This window comes from Medicago truncatula, chromosome 1, assembly GCF_003473485.1.
Source record: "Medicago truncatula cultivar Jemalong A17 chromosome 1, MtrunA17r5.0-ANR, whole genome shotgun sequence".
NCBI lineage: Eukaryota > Viridiplantae > Streptophyta > Magnoliopsida > Fabales > Fabaceae > Medicago > Medicago truncatula.
Window position 1 is genome coordinate 50,597,644 of NC_053042.1, and position 20,945 is coordinate 50,618,588.

At 33.3% G+C, this 20,945-nt stretch overlaps 4 protein-coding genes across 7 annotated transcripts; 2 read left to right on the forward strand and 2 right to left on the reverse strand.

The window, feature by feature from the left end:
• Positions 1 to 435: 435 nt before the first annotated feature.
• On the forward strand, positions 436 to 2,061 carry LOC25485203 (geraniol 8-hydroxylase). Its single transcript, XM_013614381.3, has 2 exons — positions 436 to 1,323; positions 1,450 to 2,061. Exons 1-2 carry the CDS (start codon positions 436 to 438, stop codon positions 2,059 to 2,061), a joined length of 1,500 nt encoding a protein of 499 aa, XP_013469835.1.
• Positions 2,062 to 7,215: 5,154 nt separating this feature from the next.
• Positions 7,216 to 9,153, forward strand: LOC25485204 (geraniol 8-hydroxylase). Its single transcript, XM_013614382.3, has 2 exons — positions 7,216 to 8,188; positions 8,320 to 9,153. Exons 1-2 carry the CDS (start codon positions 7,298 to 7,300, stop codon positions 8,929 to 8,931), a joined length of 1,503 nt encoding a protein of 500 aa, XP_013469836.1. The 5' UTR covers positions 7,216 to 7,297; the 3' UTR covers positions 8,932 to 9,153.
• A 703-nt stretch (positions 9,154 to 9,856) lies between these two features.
• Positions 9,857 to 13,083, reverse strand: LOC25485205 (cysteine synthase). 4 transcript variants are annotated; one of them, XM_024770285.2, is made up of 11 exons: positions 12,941 to 13,083; positions 12,532 to 12,593; positions 12,309 to 12,418; positions 12,122 to 12,179; positions 11,449 to 11,712; positions 11,222 to 11,359; positions 11,047 to 11,098; positions 10,873 to 10,952; positions 10,483 to 10,542; positions 10,306 to 10,386; positions 9,857 to 10,184 (listed from the first exon to the last, which is right to left on the reverse strand). In XM_024770285.2, exons 2-11 carry the CDS (start codon positions 12,571 to 12,573, stop codon positions 10,092 to 10,094), a joined length of 978 nt encoding a protein of 325 aa, XP_024626053.1. In that variant the 5' UTR covers positions 12,574 to 12,593; positions 12,941 to 13,083; the 3' UTR covers positions 9,857 to 10,091. The 4 variants fall into 4 exon arrangements, with proteins under 4 accessions (XP_024626053.1, XP_024626056.1, XP_039685894.1 ...); XM_024770288.2 differs by having other exon boundaries at positions 12,532 to 12,585; positions 12,941 to 13,059; XM_039829960.1 differs by lacking the exon at positions 12,941 to 13,083 and adding an exon at positions 12,807 to 12,921.
• A 2,632-nt stretch (positions 13,084 to 15,715) lies between these two features.
• LOC25485207 (FRIGIDA-like protein 4a) lies at positions 15,716 to 18,459 on the reverse strand. The gene is made up of 3 exons (XM_013614385.3): positions 17,462 to 18,459; positions 17,145 to 17,320; positions 15,716 to 16,602 (listed from the first exon to the last, which is right to left on the reverse strand). Exons 1-3 carry the CDS (start codon positions 18,357 to 18,359, stop codon positions 16,117 to 16,119), a joined length of 1,560 nt encoding a protein of 519 aa, XP_013469839.1. The 5' UTR covers positions 18,360 to 18,459; the 3' UTR covers positions 15,716 to 16,116.
• Positions 18,460 to 20,945: the final 2,486 nt, after the last annotated feature.

Consider the following 20,945-nt stretch of genomic DNA (forward strand, 5'->3'; position numbering starts at 1 on the left):
AAGCGTATATAAATGTCTTATAAATACGGTTCAAATGATAGCTGCAGAGACATTTGATGTGTTAGGACGTGAGTTCGAACCTAAAATTTAATCATGGCAGTGAGGATATTTATTTAAAAGAAAAAGATAGAAAGAAAACAAGTAAATGATTCGGGGACTTTATTTGCTGAAGTGATTTAGGTTTTGAATTGGCTTAAAGAATTTACTAGAAGACTCAGTCTATTCACATATATGTAGTATATGTTTTTCTTTCTTCAAAATAGTCAACATTAATTTGATTTGAACCTACATTGTGGAAGTTTATGCCAAAATTAGATCATTAAACTAATATTAATTCAACTTGTGTATGAAGGATCATGTATAAAGGTTGCAGGCAAAGGAGAGATGCATCAACACAATATTCACTCACATTGAGATCATCATTTTCAAGAAACAATGGACTTTGTAAGTTGTACTCTTGTTTTTCTGTTAACATGCTTATCCATTCATGCTCTTTATTCACTCCTTACTAGAATAACTAAACCAAACTATAAGCTTCCACCAGGACCTTCCCCTCTTCCAATCATAGGGAACCTCCTTGAATTAGGAGAAAAACCTCACAAGTCATTGGCCAAGCTAGCGAAAATTCATGGCCCTTTAATGAGTCTCAAGTTTGGCCAAATAACCACTATTGTTATCTCCTCAGCAACAATGGCTAAAGAGGTTCTCCTAACCAATGACAAGTTCTTGTCAAAGAGAAACATACCTCAAACTGTGTCAGTTCTCAACCATGAGCAGTATAGTCTTGCTTTCATGCCCATTTCACCACTTTGGAAGGAATTGAGAAAAATATGCAACACTCAATTACTTTCTCACAAGAGTCTTGATGCCAGCCAAGACGTTAGGCGTAAAAAAATTCAACAGCTTCTCAATGATATCCATCAAAGCAGTAAAATTGGTGAAGCTATTGACATTGGAACAATAGTGTTCAAGACTACCATAAATTTACTATCAAACACCATTTTCTCTATGGATTTGATTCACTCAAATGGTGCAGCAGGAGAATTTAAGGATGTGGTGACGAATATAACCAAACTTGCTGGAACACCAAATGTGGCTGATTTTTTTCCTGTATTGAAGTTGCTTGACCCACAAGGCCTAAAAAGAAGACAAACAAAAAATGTTGGGAAATTGTTAGACATCTTTGAAGACTTGGTTAACCAACGTTTGGAAATGAGGGAAGGCACAAGTGTAGACACCAATAAAGACATGTTAGATGCCATGCTTAACATTTCCAAGGAGAATGAGTTTATGGACAAAAATATGATTCAACATCTATCACATGTAAGTATAATATATATTCTCCTCCTCTTTCCTAGTTTCTTTTAATTATTAATTTTAAATTATAATCGATTGTGATCAAGCCTAAAGGTTCACTTAATTAATGTGAATTGTTTTTTTATTCTATAGGATATATTTGTTGCTGGAACGGATACAACGACATCAACACTAGAATGGGCAATGACAGAGCTTATTCGCAATCCAGAAGCGATGCAAAAAGCCAAGAAAGAGTTGAAGCAAACAATTGGGTGTGGTGTGCCACTTGAAGAGTCAAATATCACTGAGCTCCCATACTTAAATGCAATTATAAAAGAAACACTTCGAAAGCATCCACCAGTTCCATTTTTACTGCCCCGAAAAGCTGAGAGAAATGTTGAGATAAGTGGCTACATTATTCCAAAAGATTCACAAGTACTAGTTAATGTATGGACTATTTGTAGGGATGCTAACTTGTGGGAGAATCCAACATTGTTCTCTCCAGAAAGGTTTTTAGGGTCTGATATTGATGTCAAAGGAAGGAATTTTGAGCTTGTGCCATTCGGTGGTGGTAGGAGAATTTGTCCTGGTTTGCAATTGGCTAATAGGATGTTATTGTTAATGTTGGGTTCATTAGTTAACTCTTTTGATTGGGAGCTTGAAGGTGGCATGAAACCAGAAGATATGGATATGGATGATAAATTTGGACTTACTCTTCAAAAAGCCAAACCCCTTCGAATTCTTCCTCTCCCTCCAATTAATTAACTAAGGGTATCATGTTATACTTATTTAGCCACCTTTGGATTAAGTTCATTTCATATTCTTTATTGTAAATGTAAGAAAAGAAAATAAGAACATTTTTTAATAAATACCACTCCGGTCCTTTTCTAATACAATATTAACAGTATAATAAAAGTAGATGGTCCAGTTGCACATGCAAAGCTTTCTTCTCAAATGCTCACTTATGTTCTCTTATCTAAATTAGCTAACTTGATCTTTCCACCACAAGACTTTATTTGGTGGATTTAATCCTTCCTTTTATATTTATGAGTGTTTTCGTTATTAAATTTTGCCTTTTAATTTTAGATTTTCATGATTCACTTGAATTTTGGTTATTATCCCCCTTTACTTTGACTCTGTTTGATAAAAATAGAGGATGACTGATAAGCTAACTGATAGCTTATAGCTTATAGCTGATAACTGATAGCTTATACCTGATAGCTTATAGTTGATGACTGATAATTAATAAGCTACTTGAAGTGTTTGGTAAAATTAACGGTTCAATTAACTGATAGATGTAAAATTACATAAAAAGACATTTTTAATTCATAATAAAGTTTATATCAATTAATGTTTAAAGTATTTAAAAATTAAAAAAATTTAATTTAATATTATTATTAAATTAATTTTTAATTCCTAAATGTTAATTTATATTTATTTTCATTTGTCTAAAAAAATTAGATATAAAGTGTAAAAAAGTTTAAACATAACAATAGATAAAATATAGTTTGTACAAAAATATATATATATAGTGAAGGTAAACGTAACGTTCTCATTTTTTTTTTTGTTGGAGAAAATTATTGTTCTTGTTCTTATTCTCTACAATTCTGATATATTACACAAAAATAACGTGTCATTTCGCAAAAAAAAAAAAAAAAGTGACATTAAATATTGAAATAGTCACACAAAAAAAAACGTAACAATTGTAACGAAAAAAAAACTTAAACATAACGGTAAAACAAAAAGGATCTTTCATTCATAAAAAAATAGCATTCATATTTAAAACATATGTGTTTTACTTTATAATATAATAAATGATTAAGGGTAAAAAAAAATGAAATTTAGTTAGAATAATAAGGGTAAAACTGGAATTAAAAGTGAGAAGCTATAAGCTATAAGCCCAAACGCTATTTGGAATAGCTTCTGAAAAATAGCTTATAAGCTCGTAAAATAAGCTATAAGTTCTTAGTGAAAAAATGATATTAAACAGAACTTTTTTTATCAAACGAGTTTATAAACTATAAACTCTAGGCTATAAGCTAATAGAGGTATCTTACCAAACAGGCTCAAATATCTTCTTCTTCTATTTATTTAATAAAATTTGGCTAAATTTTTTGAATTGGATGAGTGGCACGGGCACCAACCTAATTGAGATTAAGGATGTAAGTATATATTCTTTGGTGCAGAAAAATGATATTTGTGTCCTTAATGGATACATTTTGTTTTTGAAATAATGTTAAATGGATATATAAAAATATGATATTTGCGGCGTAACTTGTTGTCCACTTATCTTCTATTCAAATATAAAAAATTGATTGTGTTTTTGTATATTTTTGTTACATGTGAAAATTGTATAAAGTAAAAAAAGTAAGTGAAAGATAAATGCAAGGATCTCAACCATTAAATCCAATTTTTTCCATTTTTTTAATTCAACTTTTTATCTTTTTTTTCTTTCTCCCGCTTAGCAAATCAATGGATAAGATTGGATTGGACTCTCATGTTACATGAAAAAACCCTTTCACATCTTTACACTTGAGGAAAAAGCGGAAAATAAAATTGAGAGAATCCTCTCTCATAAAAGTAGAGTTATACGGTGTCGCATTTGATGTTTAAAATTGTATTTTTTTTAAAGAAAAAATAATATATTTTTTGTTTGCTTTCGCATCGGTTTTCGATCCATCAAAAGTGGACGACTAATCCGGCTCATGTGTGGAGGCATGCGCATTGGCCAAGCGTTGTTCTTTTGGAAATCGAACTCGATATTCTCCAGATACGTCTTTGGAAGGAGCTTCTTGCCACTAGAGCCCAAGCAACTTGGTTTGAAAAAAAAAATGGTATATTTAAATAACACATCTATAATATTTTTTAAAGGCCAAAGGAATATAATTACACTAAATCAATCATTGTATATGATGTGTCATGAAAGAGAATTAAAAGAAAGTTCAAGTCAAAGATCCTATTCCTAAGCAACATTTTAACCCAAACAAACAAGAGTTGAGAATTCAAATGATAGGGATCGCAATTAAATCCTTTCTTCTTGAATTTCACCCATGCCCAAGAATATTATCATATCAACGATATTTTCTTCGCTCATCTCATGTTATCGAAAAATTTGAATTTTCAAATTCAAATTTTTAATTTCTTTATTTTGATTTTCCGTCTTTGTGCGGTGTTTTTTTTGTCTTAGTATGATATTTATTTGATTTATGTTGAAAGATTAACTTCGAACAAGTACAAATTCAATTAATAACTTTGACGTCGTTAACGTTGCAGATCCGTAGACATAAATATTTCGAAAACTTGAATATAGTCATGTTTGTAGGCATAAGTACTATGTTGTTTTAACATAGTTGTCGTGAGTTTGTTTGCATATTCATTCTTTTTGTTTTTAGTGAGTTTTAATTTGTATTGTATCATGTACTTTATCAATTTAAAAGAATGAATATCTTTTATTTTTTATCAAAAATAAATAAATAAATTCCAATAGTACAAATACAAGCTAACGAGATGGATTGGATGCATTTTCACGTCGTTTTACCACCTCATACCAAACTGAATTGATTTGCATGTATGTTTATAAACAACTCTAATATATTGTAGCATAGTTGATAGTCGACGGCCACAATTAACCATTATACTCATCAAGAATATTCATATTTAATACTGTACTTATAAAAAATAGGTTGAAGACAGGAAAATGATAAGACCATGCATGTGTTTATTTTATTTTATTTGGTGACAAAGACCGGGTCTTACTGCATGTACTATGTTAAGTTGAGTTGATTCTTCTCCTTTCTTTCCTTTTTTTTCTTTCTTTAATCTTTCAACACTAATTCTTCCTCTTAATTAATGTTGAGAAGCGACTTCAACCCTACCGGCTTAAACCATGTTCATGTTCACATAATAAAACACAATAATTGATTTTTTGCTCTTTAAAAAATACAATATTTGATGAACATTATGATAAACTTAGAGTTTGGTTGAGTATGTACCTGATTCCACCGGTCAATGTCTCACGTCATGAGCAGAACGACTTTCATTATATCACTTATTTATTATTTATAGAGAAGGCAATTAATGTATTGGCAAGGTTCGCTAACTTTGATCTCATTTTAACAAGGGAAATGATAAATCTAGCAAAAGAATTTGTCCCGAGCACATAATGAAAGTTTTTCATTGGTTGGTCAAACATTTGACACAACCTGTTTTTTTCCATGCCATGTGAAAGTTATATGTACAAATTGGACACATCAGCTCGTGAAGTTTTCGCAAACATTCATCGTGATATATAACAACAAACTATTCCTCCTAGTATTTTAAATGAAAAATTCTATGGTGAAGTTATAAGAATGAATTTTTTTTTTGTGAAGTTAACACTATAACATCAAAAATGTAATGAGTAATACCCCACTGTTTGTAGAACGGCATCAAAAATTCAGCCCTCATAATATCATCAATTCATCAGGTTAACAAGACTACACTTAATATAATTTTATCATACCTTGTTCAGCGTAACACCCTACAAAGTGTAACACTTAAGACTATCACATAATATCATCAACTCTATTTGCATGTTAAAGATTTCAACGATAAAATAGTACCTGTAAGTCCAAGATGTTGCAAGCATTACTAGATGAATATATTATTGATCATTAATCAGTAATCAACAATTTAAAAATGAATCAAACATTAAAATCAAAATTAACTTTTTCAAAAAAGTCAGTTTCCTTACTGCACCGTAGAAGCTCCCATTTTAAATGTTTTCACTAAAACTAGAACCAGACTTCCTAAATATAGGCTTTGTTAACTACTCCTTTGTTAGTTGAGCACTGCATTATTTTTTTCTTCATCTTAGTTTTATCCTACAAGTAAGGTTTTTAATGAGATAGTTGGCTATTTATTTTGGGAAAATACTTGGGTGACATAGAGTTGGGTGACATTGGTGACATTGGCCAATCACAATGCCACAATGTTTGTGTTAACATTGTGGCATTGTGATTGGTCAATGTCACCAATGTCACCAACTCTATGTCACCCAAGTGTTACCCTGTATTTTGTGCTTCCTTAGGTTTTGGCCTAGTTCCTCTAAGTTTTATTTCTTTTTCTTTTTGCAAGAATCACAATAATAGCAAACATGCAATTTTTGATTCATTGATAAGTTCAACCAACGCGTTCTTAATTAGTAAATAAGCAAACCCATGCAGAGTTATTCAAAATCCATTCAAGCAATTCAATTTTCTGCATGATTATTTTGACGGTTTTCATTACAAACACTATACTATAATAATAATTAATTATATTTCAAAAGTCAACCCAAATTTGGCCAAATAAAAAGCCGTACAATACAACCCTCTTCACATATCATTTTACGATACAAACAGGTATACCACGAGCAACTATGACCATACAAATAACAAATTGACTTTTAGGAGGTTTGAGTGAAAATAAAAAAAGTGGAAACAGGAGTAGATAGTATAAGATGGATATTTACATTTTTAAATCAATTACATCCTTAATGTAAGATGATGAATGCATTTTTGTTTAATTTAAATGCAACCTCATCCATGAATGTCTTCACTAAAAAGAAACTATCGCCTGCAAAAGATCAATGACAAAATATTTAAGCAAAATCAACAGACTCCTCAATAAATTAAAAAAAAAAAAAAAAATCAAAAATTAAATAAAACAGAATTGGTCTTACTTATTGCAAGTGCAGAGGAGCCAATACCATTATCCATTTAATAGAAGTATGCGTATTATTAAGACTTGGTCTTTTGACTTTAGAACTAGAGAGCCTATATTATTTATTATTATTGAACAAATCATGGAGTTTGACAATATCATATTAATTTTTAGTGTTTAACAAATCATGTATAAATAGAGCTTCTTAGTAACATTAACATGCATCAAACCAGCATTTCCTCTCTTGTACTCAATTTCTCTCATTATTTATCAACTATTCACACACACATTACATTCATTCATCTCACAAATTATAACAATGGACTTTCCAAACTCTATGTTCCTCATTGTCTTAACATGTGTCACCATCATTGTTTTTCTTCGTTCATTCTTTGCAAGGATCACAAAACCAAACTATAAGCTTCCACCAGGACCTTCCCCTCTTCCAATCATAGGGAACCTCCTTGAATTAGGAGAAAAACCTCACAAATCCTTAGCCAATCTTACAAAGATTCATGGTTCTATAATAAGTCTCAAGTTTGGCCGAATAACCACTGTCGTCGTCTCCTCAGCCAACATGGCAAAGGAGGTGCTTCTGACCAATGACCAGTTCTTGTCTAATAGAACCATTCCACAATCTGTGTCGGTTCTCAACCACGAGCATTATAGTCTTGCTTTCATACCAGTTGCACCTCTTTGGAAGGAATTGAGAAAAATATGCAACACTCAATTATTTTCTCACAAGACTCTTGATGCTAGTCAAGATGTTAGACGCAAGAAAATGCAACAGCTTCTCAATGATATCAATCAAAGCAGTCAAATCGGTGAAGCAATAGATATCGGAACAGCAGTTTTCAAGACCACCATAAATCTGTTGTCAAACACAATTTTCTCTGTGGATTTGATTCAGTCTAATGGTGAAGCAGGAGAGTTCAAGGACTTGGTGACTAATATTACAAAACTCGTTGGCTCGCCAAATGTGGCAGATTTTTTTCCTATATTGAAGATGCTTGACCCACAAGGCGTAAAAAGAAAACAAGCAAAGAATGTAAGGAAAGTGTTAGATATCTTTGAAGACTTGGTTAACCAACGTTTGAAGGTGAGGGAAGCCAACGGTGTAGACACCAACAAAGACATGTTAGATGCCATGCTCAACATTTCCAAAGATAACGAGTTTATGGACAAAAACATGATCCAACATCTATCACATGTACGTATATATTCTCTTCGTCTTTCCTAGTTTTATTTAATTCTTTCAAATTAACTATGATCAAGCTATATATATATATATATATATAATCATAAATGCTGACTTAAATTAATGTGAATTATGTTTCATAGGATCTATTTGTTGCGGGAACAGATACAACAGCATCCACCCTCGAATGGGCGATGACAGAGCTTATCCGCAACCCAGAAGCTATGTTGAAGGCCAAAAAAGAGTTAGGGAAAATGATTGGTTGTAGTGTCCCACTTGAGGAGTCAGATATTTCAAAGCTCCCATACTTACAGGCAATAATAAAAGAGACACTTCGATTGCACCCGCCAGTGCCACTTTTACTACCACGGAAAGCTGAGAGGAATGTTGACATAGGTGGCTACACTATCCCGAAGGATGCACAGGTGATGGTTAATGTGTGGACTATTGGGAGAGATCCCACTATTTGGTTGAATCCAACTTTGTTCTCCCCAGAAAGGTTCTTGGGATCAGACATTGATGTCAAAGGCCGGAATTTTGAGCTTGTACCATTTGGTGCTGGACGACGAATATGCCCTGGCTTACAATTGGCTAATAGGATGCTGCTGTTAATGTTGGGGTCGTTAGTCAACTCGTTTGATTGGAAGCTTGAAGGTGACATGAAACCAGAAGATATGGACATGAATGATAAATTCGGCATTACCTTGCAAAAGGCACAACCCCTTCGAGTTGTTCCTGTCCGAATAAGCAAATAAAGTGTCATTCTTTTGCATGTCTAATACATTAGATAGTCCTTTTTCTTTTTCCTCTCAAGATTTATTAAATTGTTTATCACTTAATTTCCTTGTTTTCAATGAGGTGTAATAATTGAGTCAAAATAATTGTATTCATGTGACAAATGTTACCGCTATAAACTTCTTCATACAGTACAACATTGTCGATAAACATAAATAAAAGTTATATTCGTTATCAGTAAAAAAATGTTATTGTAATCATGCATGATAAGGAATCCTGTTGTAATATTTAAAATTAAGAAGTCCTTTCCATATATTTAGTTTTTGCAGATAAAGTATCTTAATTTTTCACTGAAAAGAAAACAATTTCTTGAATTTAACCATCAATATTTAAATTCTTGTAGTCAAGATTAAATTTGTCCTTAGTTTTGTACAACATTCTTTCTGTTGGTCCGTCTCTGTCAGCAATAATTCAGTCCTGTCTTGCTCAGCTGGTTTATTTTACTGGTGTCATGTTTTTGACAGAAGATTTAGGTAGTTAGTTTACTTTCACTTTTACCTTAGTGTGGTTTTACTTCAACTTCTCGCACATGTTTAGTACTTAGTAATGTCTTGATCTTCAGGGGTTTTTTTGAATTTTTTGGAATCCAATATCAGAAAATTATTTTATATCCCAATTAATATGAAATTAGAGTTTAATAGAAGACTAAGAGGCTAAACTCTTAATTTTTTTCTAAGAGTCGAGCGGCGAAGATCACACACTCTAAATGTTGAGAAGTGGCGAATTGCAGGTCCGGACCCGCGCCCCAGAATATCAAATCACTATGTAGTCTTTTATCATTTGAGTTGTAATTACAGGACAATAGGATGATACTTCTATGACATATAATGAAAGTCCAACTCTCACTTTACAGATAAATTTGAGCTATGTAAATGACGATGAAAATAAAATAAAATTTAGTTTTATAGAAAAGGCTTCTCAGTCAACGAAATTATTCTTATCAGTACTCTTCTAAATGTTGAATACAGAATAGGTTCAGGAGTCTTCTGCAAAAGTAACAGTTTTTTTTTTTTTTTTTTTTTTTCTTTTGAAGTAATTTGTAATTCAGAAACGCAACCTGGCTTTGCCAGTGAAAATCCATCTATCAATACCGATGTAGATTTCGGCCTTCAACCGGAATTCATGGTTCAAAAGTCAGGCTTTCAGCCTCCCGTCTCACCGATTCAAACAGCACAGAGGATAGGTACCTCTCACCAAAGCTAGGGAAAACAACCTGCACCATATCAAAATGAAAATTGTCAATGATGTAAACCCTTTTTTTTCCTATAACATACCAACTGTGCCAGATATTCAAAATATTTTTATCAAAATTTTTATGGATTCAATCAACTTACAACAATAAGCTTTCCAGCATTTTCTGGTCTTTTTGCTATCTTAATGGCAGCTGCCGCAGCAGCTCCAGATGATATTCCAACCTAAAACAATATTCAGAATAGAGGCTCAACAAATTGATATTTTCTGGTCTTTTTGCCATCTTACGAGTCATGAAAGAGAAACTATTTAGAGCTTACAAATAGGCCTTCTTTAAGGGCTAGAAGCTTTACAGTTTCTATTGCTTCATCACTTGATATCTGTCAAATCACACAATAAGGTTTAACAAATTATAAATTGTCAGTCTCACAAATGTCCAAAAAAATTGCAAAATAATGACACCATCATCATCCTTCTAAAAATTATATTCACATGATAAATAAGTTTGTATTGTGGTGCAGTGCGTAAGTTTGTATTTAAGAAGTCCATAATTGGCTTTTTGTGCATTTGCCAGCAGTAAAAACTAAAGCAGCACCCCGGGAACTTACTTGAATTACTTCGTCGACAAGACTAACATCCAACAAGACTAACAACCAACACCCCGGGTTTTAGTGCACCATTATAATTATTAAAAAAACCTTAAAACTTACTTGAATTACTTCGTCGACAAGACTAACGTCCAATACCCCGGGAACAAAGCCAGCACCAATCCCTTGAATCTTGTGTGGACCTAGACGTTTATCATGGCAATTTGCACATCAGCAACAGCTTCGAAAGTAAGTTCTTATTTCAACTCTAAGGAACAAAACAGTGTTATAACTAACCAGGCTTTCCTCCGGACAGTACAGGACTTTCGACTGGCTCCACCCCATACAGCTGCATAATATAAAAATTGAAACAAAACGATAAATTAGGAGGAAAGAGGAGAGGATAACTACAGCTATAAATCAGAACCAAATCTTGCACTTATTCATCTTAGTGTTAAAAATTAAAGATAACCTTGATATTGGAATTCTGCTCTTTAAGATATTTCCCAACACCTGTTATGGTACCACCAGTACCTATACCACTGACAAATGCATCAACTTTCCCTCCTGTGCCTTTCCATATCTCTGGACCAGTGGTTTCATAATGCACCTGTAAATACAACGATAATAACAAATGTGTCATCCAAAGTTGTCGACTATTAACTGCCAAAGTTTTAGAACAAATGAGTAGATAGATACCTTTGGATTGGCGGGGTTTTCAAATTGCTGAAGGATATAGGCATTTGGAGTCTCGGTTAATATCTCTTCAGCTTTCTGAACTGCCCCTTTCATTCCCTTTGCAGGATCTGTCAGAACCAACTCAGCTCCAAAAGATAGAAGAATGGTTCTTCTTTCAAGACTCATCGAAGCAGGCATTGTAATGATAAGCTTGTAGCCTTTGGCTGCTGCCAAGAAGGCCAATCCGATGCCCGTATTGCCACTTGTTGGCTCAATGAGGACACTCTTCAATAGTCCGCATGCAACAACATAAATACCAGTGGTCAGTTTTGTTAAATAACGGCTATTGCTTAGCGGAATTTGAACAAAGTGCTATTGTTCCGCGATGCGCTATTTAGTACAAAATATTGTGAAATAGTGGCGCTATAACACTGTTGCATAGCGGAATTTGAACAAACCGCTATTTTCCGTGGTAACACTGCCAGTGATAATGAACTAAGATACACCAAATTAGTACTAGTAAGTCTTTCTCTCACCTATCATATTTCCTAGTATTCAACATAATAGTTGTAGCAGAAACTAAATTAAAGATGTATAATTCATCTGGAATTTAAACAACTGCTAATTTGTTGGAAGCATCACTTTCAATGACCAATCCTACGAATTTTCATTTTAATCTTTAACAAGTACCAACCTGGCCAGGCGTAATTAGTCCCTTCTCCTCTGCATCAGCAATCATACTATAGCCAATCCTACATTTATAACATACATTGCAAAGGCGAAAAAAGTCACAAGCCAATTCAAAAGAATGTTGCTCACAAAAGCAAGAACCAAAACTCAAATAATATATGAGTACTATTGGAAGAAACCTAAATGATTACCTGTCTTTCACACTAGAGCATGGTTCCATTAATTCCAGTTTGGCAGCAACCCGAGCAACAGAACCATCCGCGATTTTATTCAGATATACTAATGGGGTATTCCCGATCAACTATACATAATAAACAACATATATTAGTATGTAATCCACAATAAGAAACATTTAATTGGAAAGAAAACACATTAAAATATCACACAGAATGTCATCAAAATACACAAACTCACTTCTGTAACATCTTTGGCAATTCCAGACCTTTCAACTGCCATGGTTTCAGCTCACTACAACACTTGAAAACAAAGACATACTATAAACATAACATCCAAATGTGCCTTAATCCAATTGGATACGAGAAAATCCTTCATATTAAAACAAAAATAAAATCTTATGATTACATTTAATTGGTAGTAATAATTAATCAAAATTTCAGAAAAAAGAAAATCAATGCAATTCCATGATGCATGTGTTTACACAACACAAAAAAAGGACAAGACAATGTTACATTGATAAATTAGAATTATTCAGTGGTGGTATGATGAAGATAAACCCTGGTTTAGAAATCTGATTAGAAATTAAACATAATTAATCATTTGTAAAAATATTTCAGAGAATTAAGGGAGTGTTGTTATGTGTCACCTTATGAAAAATAATGACAATAGCTTAGGACTCTAATAAAATGTAACAACAAATTGGGGGTATATATAATGTGACGTTTTATTTTTTTTGACTCATATAATGTGACATGTGACTTGTAAGTTTTGGAAGTTTTGATAAATGAGTAGATTATGAACATAGCCTGGTTTTCGTCTTGATAAGTTTCAAAGATATCTCATTAACTATCTTAGCAAAACATGGGTGGCTCTGATGCATGCAATTGGAATATTCAAATCTGATCATGATTTTTGAACGATGATGATTTTATGCTATGTTTGACACACAATTTAGAACAAAAGAGAAGACATTGTGTTAATGTACTTGGACATCATCAATACCGTATTGTTTTTTCTTAAAAAAATAAAATAAAAAATCTTTCATTAGTTCCTCATATTTGGGTGTGTCGAATCCAGGTTCGAACATTTATTTGATGAATAAGTCATATTTTACTACTATTAAAATTAAGGGTTAAATATGTTTTTGGTCCCTATAAATATACCAATTTTTCGTTTTAGTCTCTCTAAAGTTTTCCTTCAACTTTTAGTCCTTATAAAATTCTCAATCACTACTTTTGGTCCCTATTTTAAAGTAAATTATTGAATTTTTTAATGAAATTGTGCAGAAATTTATGAAATATTGTAAAAATCACTCCAAAAAAAAATTAGAATTTTTTAACAAAACATGAATTAAATATGAATATTTTACAGCCAAAAATATAAAAATTCATATTTAATTCATGTTTTGGTAAAAAATTCTATTTTTTTTTTGGAGAGATCCTTATAATATTATACATTTTTCTGAAAAATTTTATTTAAAAATATGAATTCTACATATGAGTTTACTTTAAACGAGGGACCAAAAGTAAAGATTGAAAATTTTATAGGGACTAAAAGTTGAAGGAAAATTTTAGAGGGACTAAAACGAAAAGTTGGTATATTTATAGGGACCAAAAATATATTTAACCCTAAAATTAATAGAAAAATATTATTTGTCCACGTGCCTCAATTCAAGTGGAAAAATGCATAAATTACTAGATCGGACGTCGTGATGGGGTTCAAGCACCATCTTTTATGTTAGACCTCAATCCTACTTGTGGTTTTATGGAGAAGCATTTAAAGAAGTAAGTTTTAAGAGAAACACTATAAAATTGGCCACTATCTTATGCGAGATTCAAACAAATTCTCACCATAATAAATGGTCATTACCTTTCTCACCCTATGAATTTCTTGTGGATCCTATTCGAATTCTAAAATCTGAAATGTTTCAATATGTTTTTGAAGGTCTTTATAGATTGTTTATGTTGTTCGGATTCTATAATCCGAACTGTATAGGGCGCGTGAGAAAGTTATAGGATAAAAAAATAAGTGGTCATTACAAAGTCAACTGCTATTCATTTGAACACTTACTGTGGTTGACCAAACCAAGTCCAACTATCGTCCTAGCTACATTTTATGATTAGTCGATAATCAAGATGCAGTCTTAGAATCAAATTCGGCCCCTGTGTGTTTTACCATGTCATGGATTCATGAATCATGATCTCTATGTTATTGGTTTCATCAATAATGGGGACATGGTTCAGGTTGGTTGAACTTTAGTCAACATTGATTCGGGAAGACAAATCTTGATCGAGTGTATCTCAGATTCTCAGTCGATCTATGACCCTGAGCTTGCATAAGATCAGATGTAGGATCATAGTATCTTGTATATTCCAGTATGCTTTTTTTATATTTTATTGTTTGGTTGAGAATGTGGGGTGGTCCAGCCATGATACCACGCCATCAAAGGCATTGGATTCTAGTTTGGCTGCAATCTTGGAGGGTTCTTTGTAAGTAGCTATGTTGATCTAAGTGAACAAATGTGTTGTAGGATTATCTCAGAGAATGATCTACTTACTAATCTAATCATTTTGGTATTGAATGTGACCTCCCTTTTGTATTCGTGTTGATTTGATAAAAATCGAGTCTTCAATCTATAGAGATTCGCCACCTTCACATTAACTAATGCCTATGAAGCACGAACACTCCTCGGATTAGGCGTGTTCCGGTGTCGGACACGCGAAACTTGTAATTACACTTAATTATGTTATTTTTTTCAAATAATTAGTTGTATCCGTGGTTCATAAACTAACGCCATTATCAATGACTTATTTGGGAAAATAAATCTGAACTGTGAAGCTTCTGCTCCTGTCTCTGTCATTTTCTTGGATTGTAAATTACGATATAAAACATCATTGCCAAATGCACGCTGACAAGAATTACCCCTATACCAACAACCTTAGAAGTTACGTCAAATGAAATATGCCAAGACCTCAAACTAGGAATTTCCCTCCACGTGAACAGAGGCTTTTGATATCAATCTATCTACAATAATGTAAATGTGCTAAACCCAGTTGTGTGACAAACTTTTTTGTTAACAGGGTAAAATATTAGAGTTGTCGAGGAAGGGTTATTTCATTTATTATGAAACTAGATTTACATGTGAGAAAAGATATTCCTGCCCCCTTCGTGGCTTCCCTTCCAAACCTCCCTAAGATTAGTGGGCTCAGTATGCTAAGGGGCGTACGCAAATACTTTTTGTAGGGGCACATTTTTTATCACATGCCATCATTTTTATTAAAAGCCATAAACTGAACTTAGCTGGCAATATTCTACCCCCACTGGGTCATCTTTCGCTTAAATAAAAGAATGCCATAAAAAGAGCATGCAATGAAAGATGACTAACCCTATAAGATTATGATTTTAGGACCAATCGCCAAAGTAAAATACATTCATCATAGATATTAGATAAGATTATTTCCTTCATAGAGTTTTATAACATAGTAAACAGCTGCCAAGAAACAGATTACCTTTTTCTTTACTTTTCCCCTTCAGTACGATCCCAGGATAACATATAATGTAAACAGAGTAAAAAAGTAAGTCTTTCTACAACTAAACCGAACAGTGGTAGTAGAGTTTCTGATGTTTCACGGCCGTCCTAGTTACTTTCCATTAGAAGTACATCTTCTCACCCCCCATGCAGAACAGGAAGTGAGACAGTAGTTATAATTAACACACAGAACTGCTACCGTTAAACGGTTAGTGATTACAAACAACATTGCGAAAGTAAATGGGATCAAGGTCATCATATCAGTAGTTACCATCTTCCAAGTGTAGTCATTTCTATCGGTAGTAAGCTTGCTGATAAGTAGGTGCCAAAACATTTCCATAGCCACCATATGCAGGATAGCTCATGGGTGGTACTGGGTATGACGCTGCAATAGCTGGTGCTGGCTCTGGTGAATAAGCATAGGATGGACTTCTGCTTCCATACATGTGGGGTGGGGAAGGATACAGTGGAAGAGCAGCTGGGTATTGCCCGTGTGATGGAGATCTAACAAATGTAGAAGCGGCAGGGAAAGATGATACATATGCATTGGTCAAACGTCCAGCTTTAGCAGGTGGCATTGGACCTCCATTGCTGTTGCTTGCTCGTGTTCTTTTATTGGCAGGGACAACAATCTGTTTCCTTTTCTCAGGCTTAACCTTCTCCAGCTGTTCAAGTCGCTTCTTCAGACTCTCGGCAGGGAATTCAGCCTCAAGGTTGTATTCTTCTATGCATTTAATCACGGCCTTGAGTGCAGACTGCTCCTTTCTTGCAGCTAGATACTGTGAAATTACATTCAGCATAAAAAAAATCAGTTAAAATAGTAAACCCCATTTGTAATAAGTCAAGAAAATATAACAGAGCATTGTTACCATTGCCGACTTTTTTCTTCCAACTAATCAAAACAAGCAACATAAATAGATGAGATAAACCAGAAACCAAATCAGTATTTACAAACTAACAACACATTGTAAATGTAGCCTAAAGGATAATTTTAACACTCTATTCCCTTATCTCTAACAAGTCTCAAGTGTAACCTTCCTAAGCTGCATACTCTATACAAGTAAACCAAAGATATAAAATTTCTGGACTCTATCATACACACATTCACTAGACAACAGAACACACGATCCTATTTCAAATTCAAGGGTACCAATACCATGCAGCCGAAATATGAAATCGGCAGTGAAATGAAAGCTATGTTACTCATTCATTGACCACCATAAAGGAGAGCTTAATTTAGCATCCACAACATTTAACATATTTGATCAATTATAGTTTGTATAGTAAATAGTTTACTAAATTAAAATGATGAGAAGAATACCCCAGCTCGTCCTGCATTATTAGGATCTTCCAATATTGACGCAGCGACTTTCTTAGCATCCTTCAAGTATGATTTGAGAAGGGGAACAGGTGGGAACTTATCCACAAGACCCACTTCAAATGTGAAATGAACAGCATCAAGTTGCTGTCCCTTGCTGATCAACTCTTGAATCATATCTGAAAATTCAAACACAAGTATTCACATTCGCATTCAATACACAAGCCCATCAAATAAACAAAGACTAATATAGTAACATGAAGTTTGTTAACAAAAACCATGACCATAACAAATAATGAGTAAAAATGTCATGAATTTACCGGCCATTTGATCCGTAAGACCGAGTGAAAGTGCAAGCTTAGGCATATGTTTCCTCCAAGCAGAAGCAATAACAAGCTTCCGATACAATCCCAAATCATTACTATCAACAATCCCGAAAGTAACAAGATGCTGCAAGAATGTATGAACATCAGGAGTCTTCACATTCTCAACACCACCACGTTCCTCCAAACTCACCTTCCATTTCTCAGCAACATCCTTTGCAAGTTTCTTCACAGTAGGAGTCACCAACATCCTCGACTTCAACACAGGGTCCACCATCACTGGAACCAGAGACTCCAACACAAGCACACAAGCCCAACCAAGATCATTTCCACTTTTATCACCTCTCTTATCCACAGGAAAAACCTCCGATATAGCTTCAAGCACAAACTTCGCCGGATCTATACATTCCCCTAAAGCCTCCGGCATCTCAGCTCTTAAACCTTCTAACTCCTTCTTCTTCCCTATCACAAACCCCCAAAACCCTAACGCATCCATCTTCAAACAAAACGACTTCAATTTCAGCATCAAACCTTCACCATTATCAACCTCACCATCACCATCTTCAACATCCTCTCGTACACGGGAGAGTGCAGCAAGAGCAGCTTCCGTACGGTTATCGATATCGCGAAGCGCGATCTGAAGCGCGTCGTCGAGCGTGGATTCACGGTGACGGAGGAGGTTAAGGGATTCATTAGTTTGATTGTCTAAGGAGCGAATTTTGCGGTTTAAGGCTTCAGATTTGTTGAGAAGATCTTGTTCTAAAGATGAGAAGTGATCAGAGAGTTCTTTCCAAAGGAGGGTGCAAGAAGTCATAAGGGAGGTTTGACGTTGAAAATCATCGAAACTTGGTTGAGTTAACTCGGTTAACTCACCAGGATCGGGGATTGACCCCATAGTGAAAGAAGAAGAAAATTTGAAAACCCTAATTTGATTTGAAATCAGAGAGAGATTGAAGAGAGAGTGAAAAATGAAAGAGTAAAGGTGGTGGCGAAATGAGAAAGAGAAAAGATAGATAGAAGACAACGAAGGTGATGACGTGGATTGAAGAATGGGAGACACGTGTTAGGGTTATGAATAAAGGTAGTTGAGGGGCGGTGCTAAAATGCGCAGGGTATGCGTATGAGTGTATGTAAATGAAATCTAACGTGCATAGGATAAGATAAGATCATAGTACTAAACAGTTAAAAATCGTTAATTATGCTCAGATTAGACTATTACGATCATCATTTCTTTATTTAAAAGCAAAAGAAGAAGAAAAACACCTACTACACTACTATTAGATTTTTATATGACAGTGCAAATAACAGTGTTGGATATTTGGATTTTTCACACAAAACAACCTTTCTTTATATATCAAATTATCAATCACTCCACTCAAAATGGATCTGTCATTTGTGTTCTGTTCTTTCTTTTTCTGGTAGAAATCATTTGTGTCATTCTCTTAATATTAACTTTAACTACTATACACTTGTTCATATTTTAAAAATGCTATACTATATAATATGCATGCATTTCCTTGATATATGACTCAGGAGGACCAAACTGATGCGACTTTTACCAACCTTACTCAAAGATACCAGGTGACAAAATTATTTTAATTTAATTATTATATTTTTATTTTCCTACAATGTATTGTGAAGTTCTTAAAAAAAAATTGTTCACACCAACCCTATCCTCTATATTTAAATAAAGTTATATATAGACTACAACTAGTCGAGTTAGGTGAACTTATATAAGACTAAAGCTTTTAAAAATTTTGTTTTTTTGAATAAGGATGAGAATAGATCATGCCGATCGATAAAAAACCCTAGTTTATGATATCTCAAGGTCAATCAAGATTTAGTATAGAAGGCTAAATTCATTAGAAGCTTAGTTAACTAAAATGGACAGACTACGGGTCATAAAAAAAAAACTAAAGATTTAACTATGAGTCATAAAAAAAAACTATTGAGTCTATGAGGGCAGTCTAGTTAAATAAATATAAATAATATTGTTGTTACTATATTAAATTTAGTACTTTAAATTATATTTTGAATGCAAGGTATCCCAACACATTACGTGATGTGAGTACCAACTTCAATAACTTAACTTATTGGCATATATTAATTTTTTGTATATTTAAATATATTAGTTAGAATTTAAATATGATATCATATATATATATATAACTTATTGTTCGACCAAATGCAAAACCTTTCTTATGCTAGCCATAAAATGTCCAATATAGTTAACAGTGACAAGTTTTTGTCGGACTATATATATTAGATGCATAAGATATGGATTCTTGCCTCTCAACTATATCCAGCTCCAGTTACAAAAAGTATGAATTAGACAACAAGAAAATATTCCTATGTCAGTTGCAAATTAGTAGCTTATGCAAGTATATACCGACAAAATTAAAGCATAAATATATGAGTACGTCTATTATGCACAAGCAATATAAATTTGGAACACTAATAATCACATTATAAATTTAATTTAATGGTGATATTTTTTTATCTGATGATATAAACTATAGTTTAGTTTATGTGTGATGCAAGATTTTTCTCAATCATACTATACATACACTATAGAATCTATCTATCAAATATCAATACCATTAAAGTAGTAAACAAAAGCATGTTACTCCATGCAAGATTATTGTTGGAACTAGTATAATGTACTAAGATTGTGATGTATATCGTGCGTTGCGTATGCAAGAATGTTAGTAGTATAATTGTGTGTACACAAGGATGGAACTTTCCCAGAAATCGAAGCTAGATCAGGAAGAAGATGAAAGTGGTGGGTCAACTGACAAGAGTGTTGAGCACCACATGGGAAGCGTCAGATAAAGCTAGTAAAGAGAGAACGAGGAAGGAGGTGTAGTAGTAATCTCTCAATTCTAATTTTAAATAAATAAAGAGTTAAAAACAAACAAAAAAAACCATACACATACCGAACAGAATGTGTTTGGTTTGAGTGGAGGGTGCAGTACCTGCCACTGCAGAAAGACACAAGCACGCGTACAAATGCACTATTCAGATTTGAGGATAAGGTATAATTCACCATTGGCTTGGCTTTCTTGGACTTAGATCTACTATGTTTTTAATAGTGGTTTTGATTATTTAAAAACTCGTCATCTTCACTCTTCAAATATAGTATAGTTGTTATTATTTGAATGAAGAAAAAAAATCTCAAATTAAAAACTCGCATTATATTTAGGGGTGTTCACATACCGGTTTAATTCTGTTTTGAGAGAATTTATCGGTCAAACCGATAAAAATGCACTATTTAAAAAATCAAAAGTATCAATTTTTTTGTACTAAGGATGTGTATTTATTACTTTTACATATATTCAATTTGTATTTTTAAGAGAATATTTTCTTTTATAGTTTCCTTAAACAATATCTTTATGACATTTTCCATAAAAATAAAAATAAACCTTATGACTTATATAGAGATTGGTTTGGATTTACACGTTTTTAGGATAAAGTCCAAACC

Excerpts from the sequence above, each read along its gene's own strand:
- LOC25485203 (XM_013614381.3), top strand. The coding sequence starts at position 436 with ATGGACTTTGTAAGTTGTACTCTTGTTTTTCTGTTAACATGCTTATCC. Across the intron at positions 1,324-1,449 it reads TGATTCAACATCTATCACAT|GATATATTTGTTGCTGGAAC; the intron begins GTAAGTATAATA and ends TTTATTCTATAG.
- LOC25485204 (XM_013614382.3), top strand. The coding sequence starts at position 7,298 with ATGGACTTTCCAAACTCTATGTTCCTCATTGTCTTAACATGTGTCACC. Across the intron at positions 8,189-8,319 it reads TGATCCAACATCTATCACAT|GATCTATTTGTTGCGGGAAC; the intron begins GTACGTATATAT and ends TATGTTTCATAG.
- LOC25485205 (XM_024770285.2), bottom strand. The coding sequence starts at position 12,573 with ATGGCAGTTGAAAGGTCTGGAATTGCCAAAGATGTTACAGAA. Across the intron at positions 11,713-12,121 it reads GACTAATTACGCCTGGCCAG|AGTGTCCTCATTGAGCCAAC; the intron begins GTTGGTACTTGT and ends GGACTATTGAAG. Across the intron at positions 10,387-10,482 it reads CCCTTAAAGAAGGCCTATTT|GTTGGAATATCATCTGGAGC; the intron begins GTAAGCTCTAAA and ends ATATTGTTTTAG.
- LOC25485207 (XM_013614385.3), bottom strand. The coding sequence starts at position 18,359 with ATGGGGTCAATCCCCGATCCTGGTGAGTTAACCGAGTTAACTCAACCA. Across the intron at positions 17,321-17,461 it reads TCTTACGGATCAAATGGCCG|ATATGATTCAAGAGTTGATC; the intron begins GTAAATTCATGA and ends TTGAATTTTCAG. Across the intron at positions 16,603-17,144 it reads ATAATGCAGGACGAGCTGGG|TATCTAGCTGCAAGAAAGGA; the intron begins GTATTCTTCTCA and ends GTAATTTCACAG.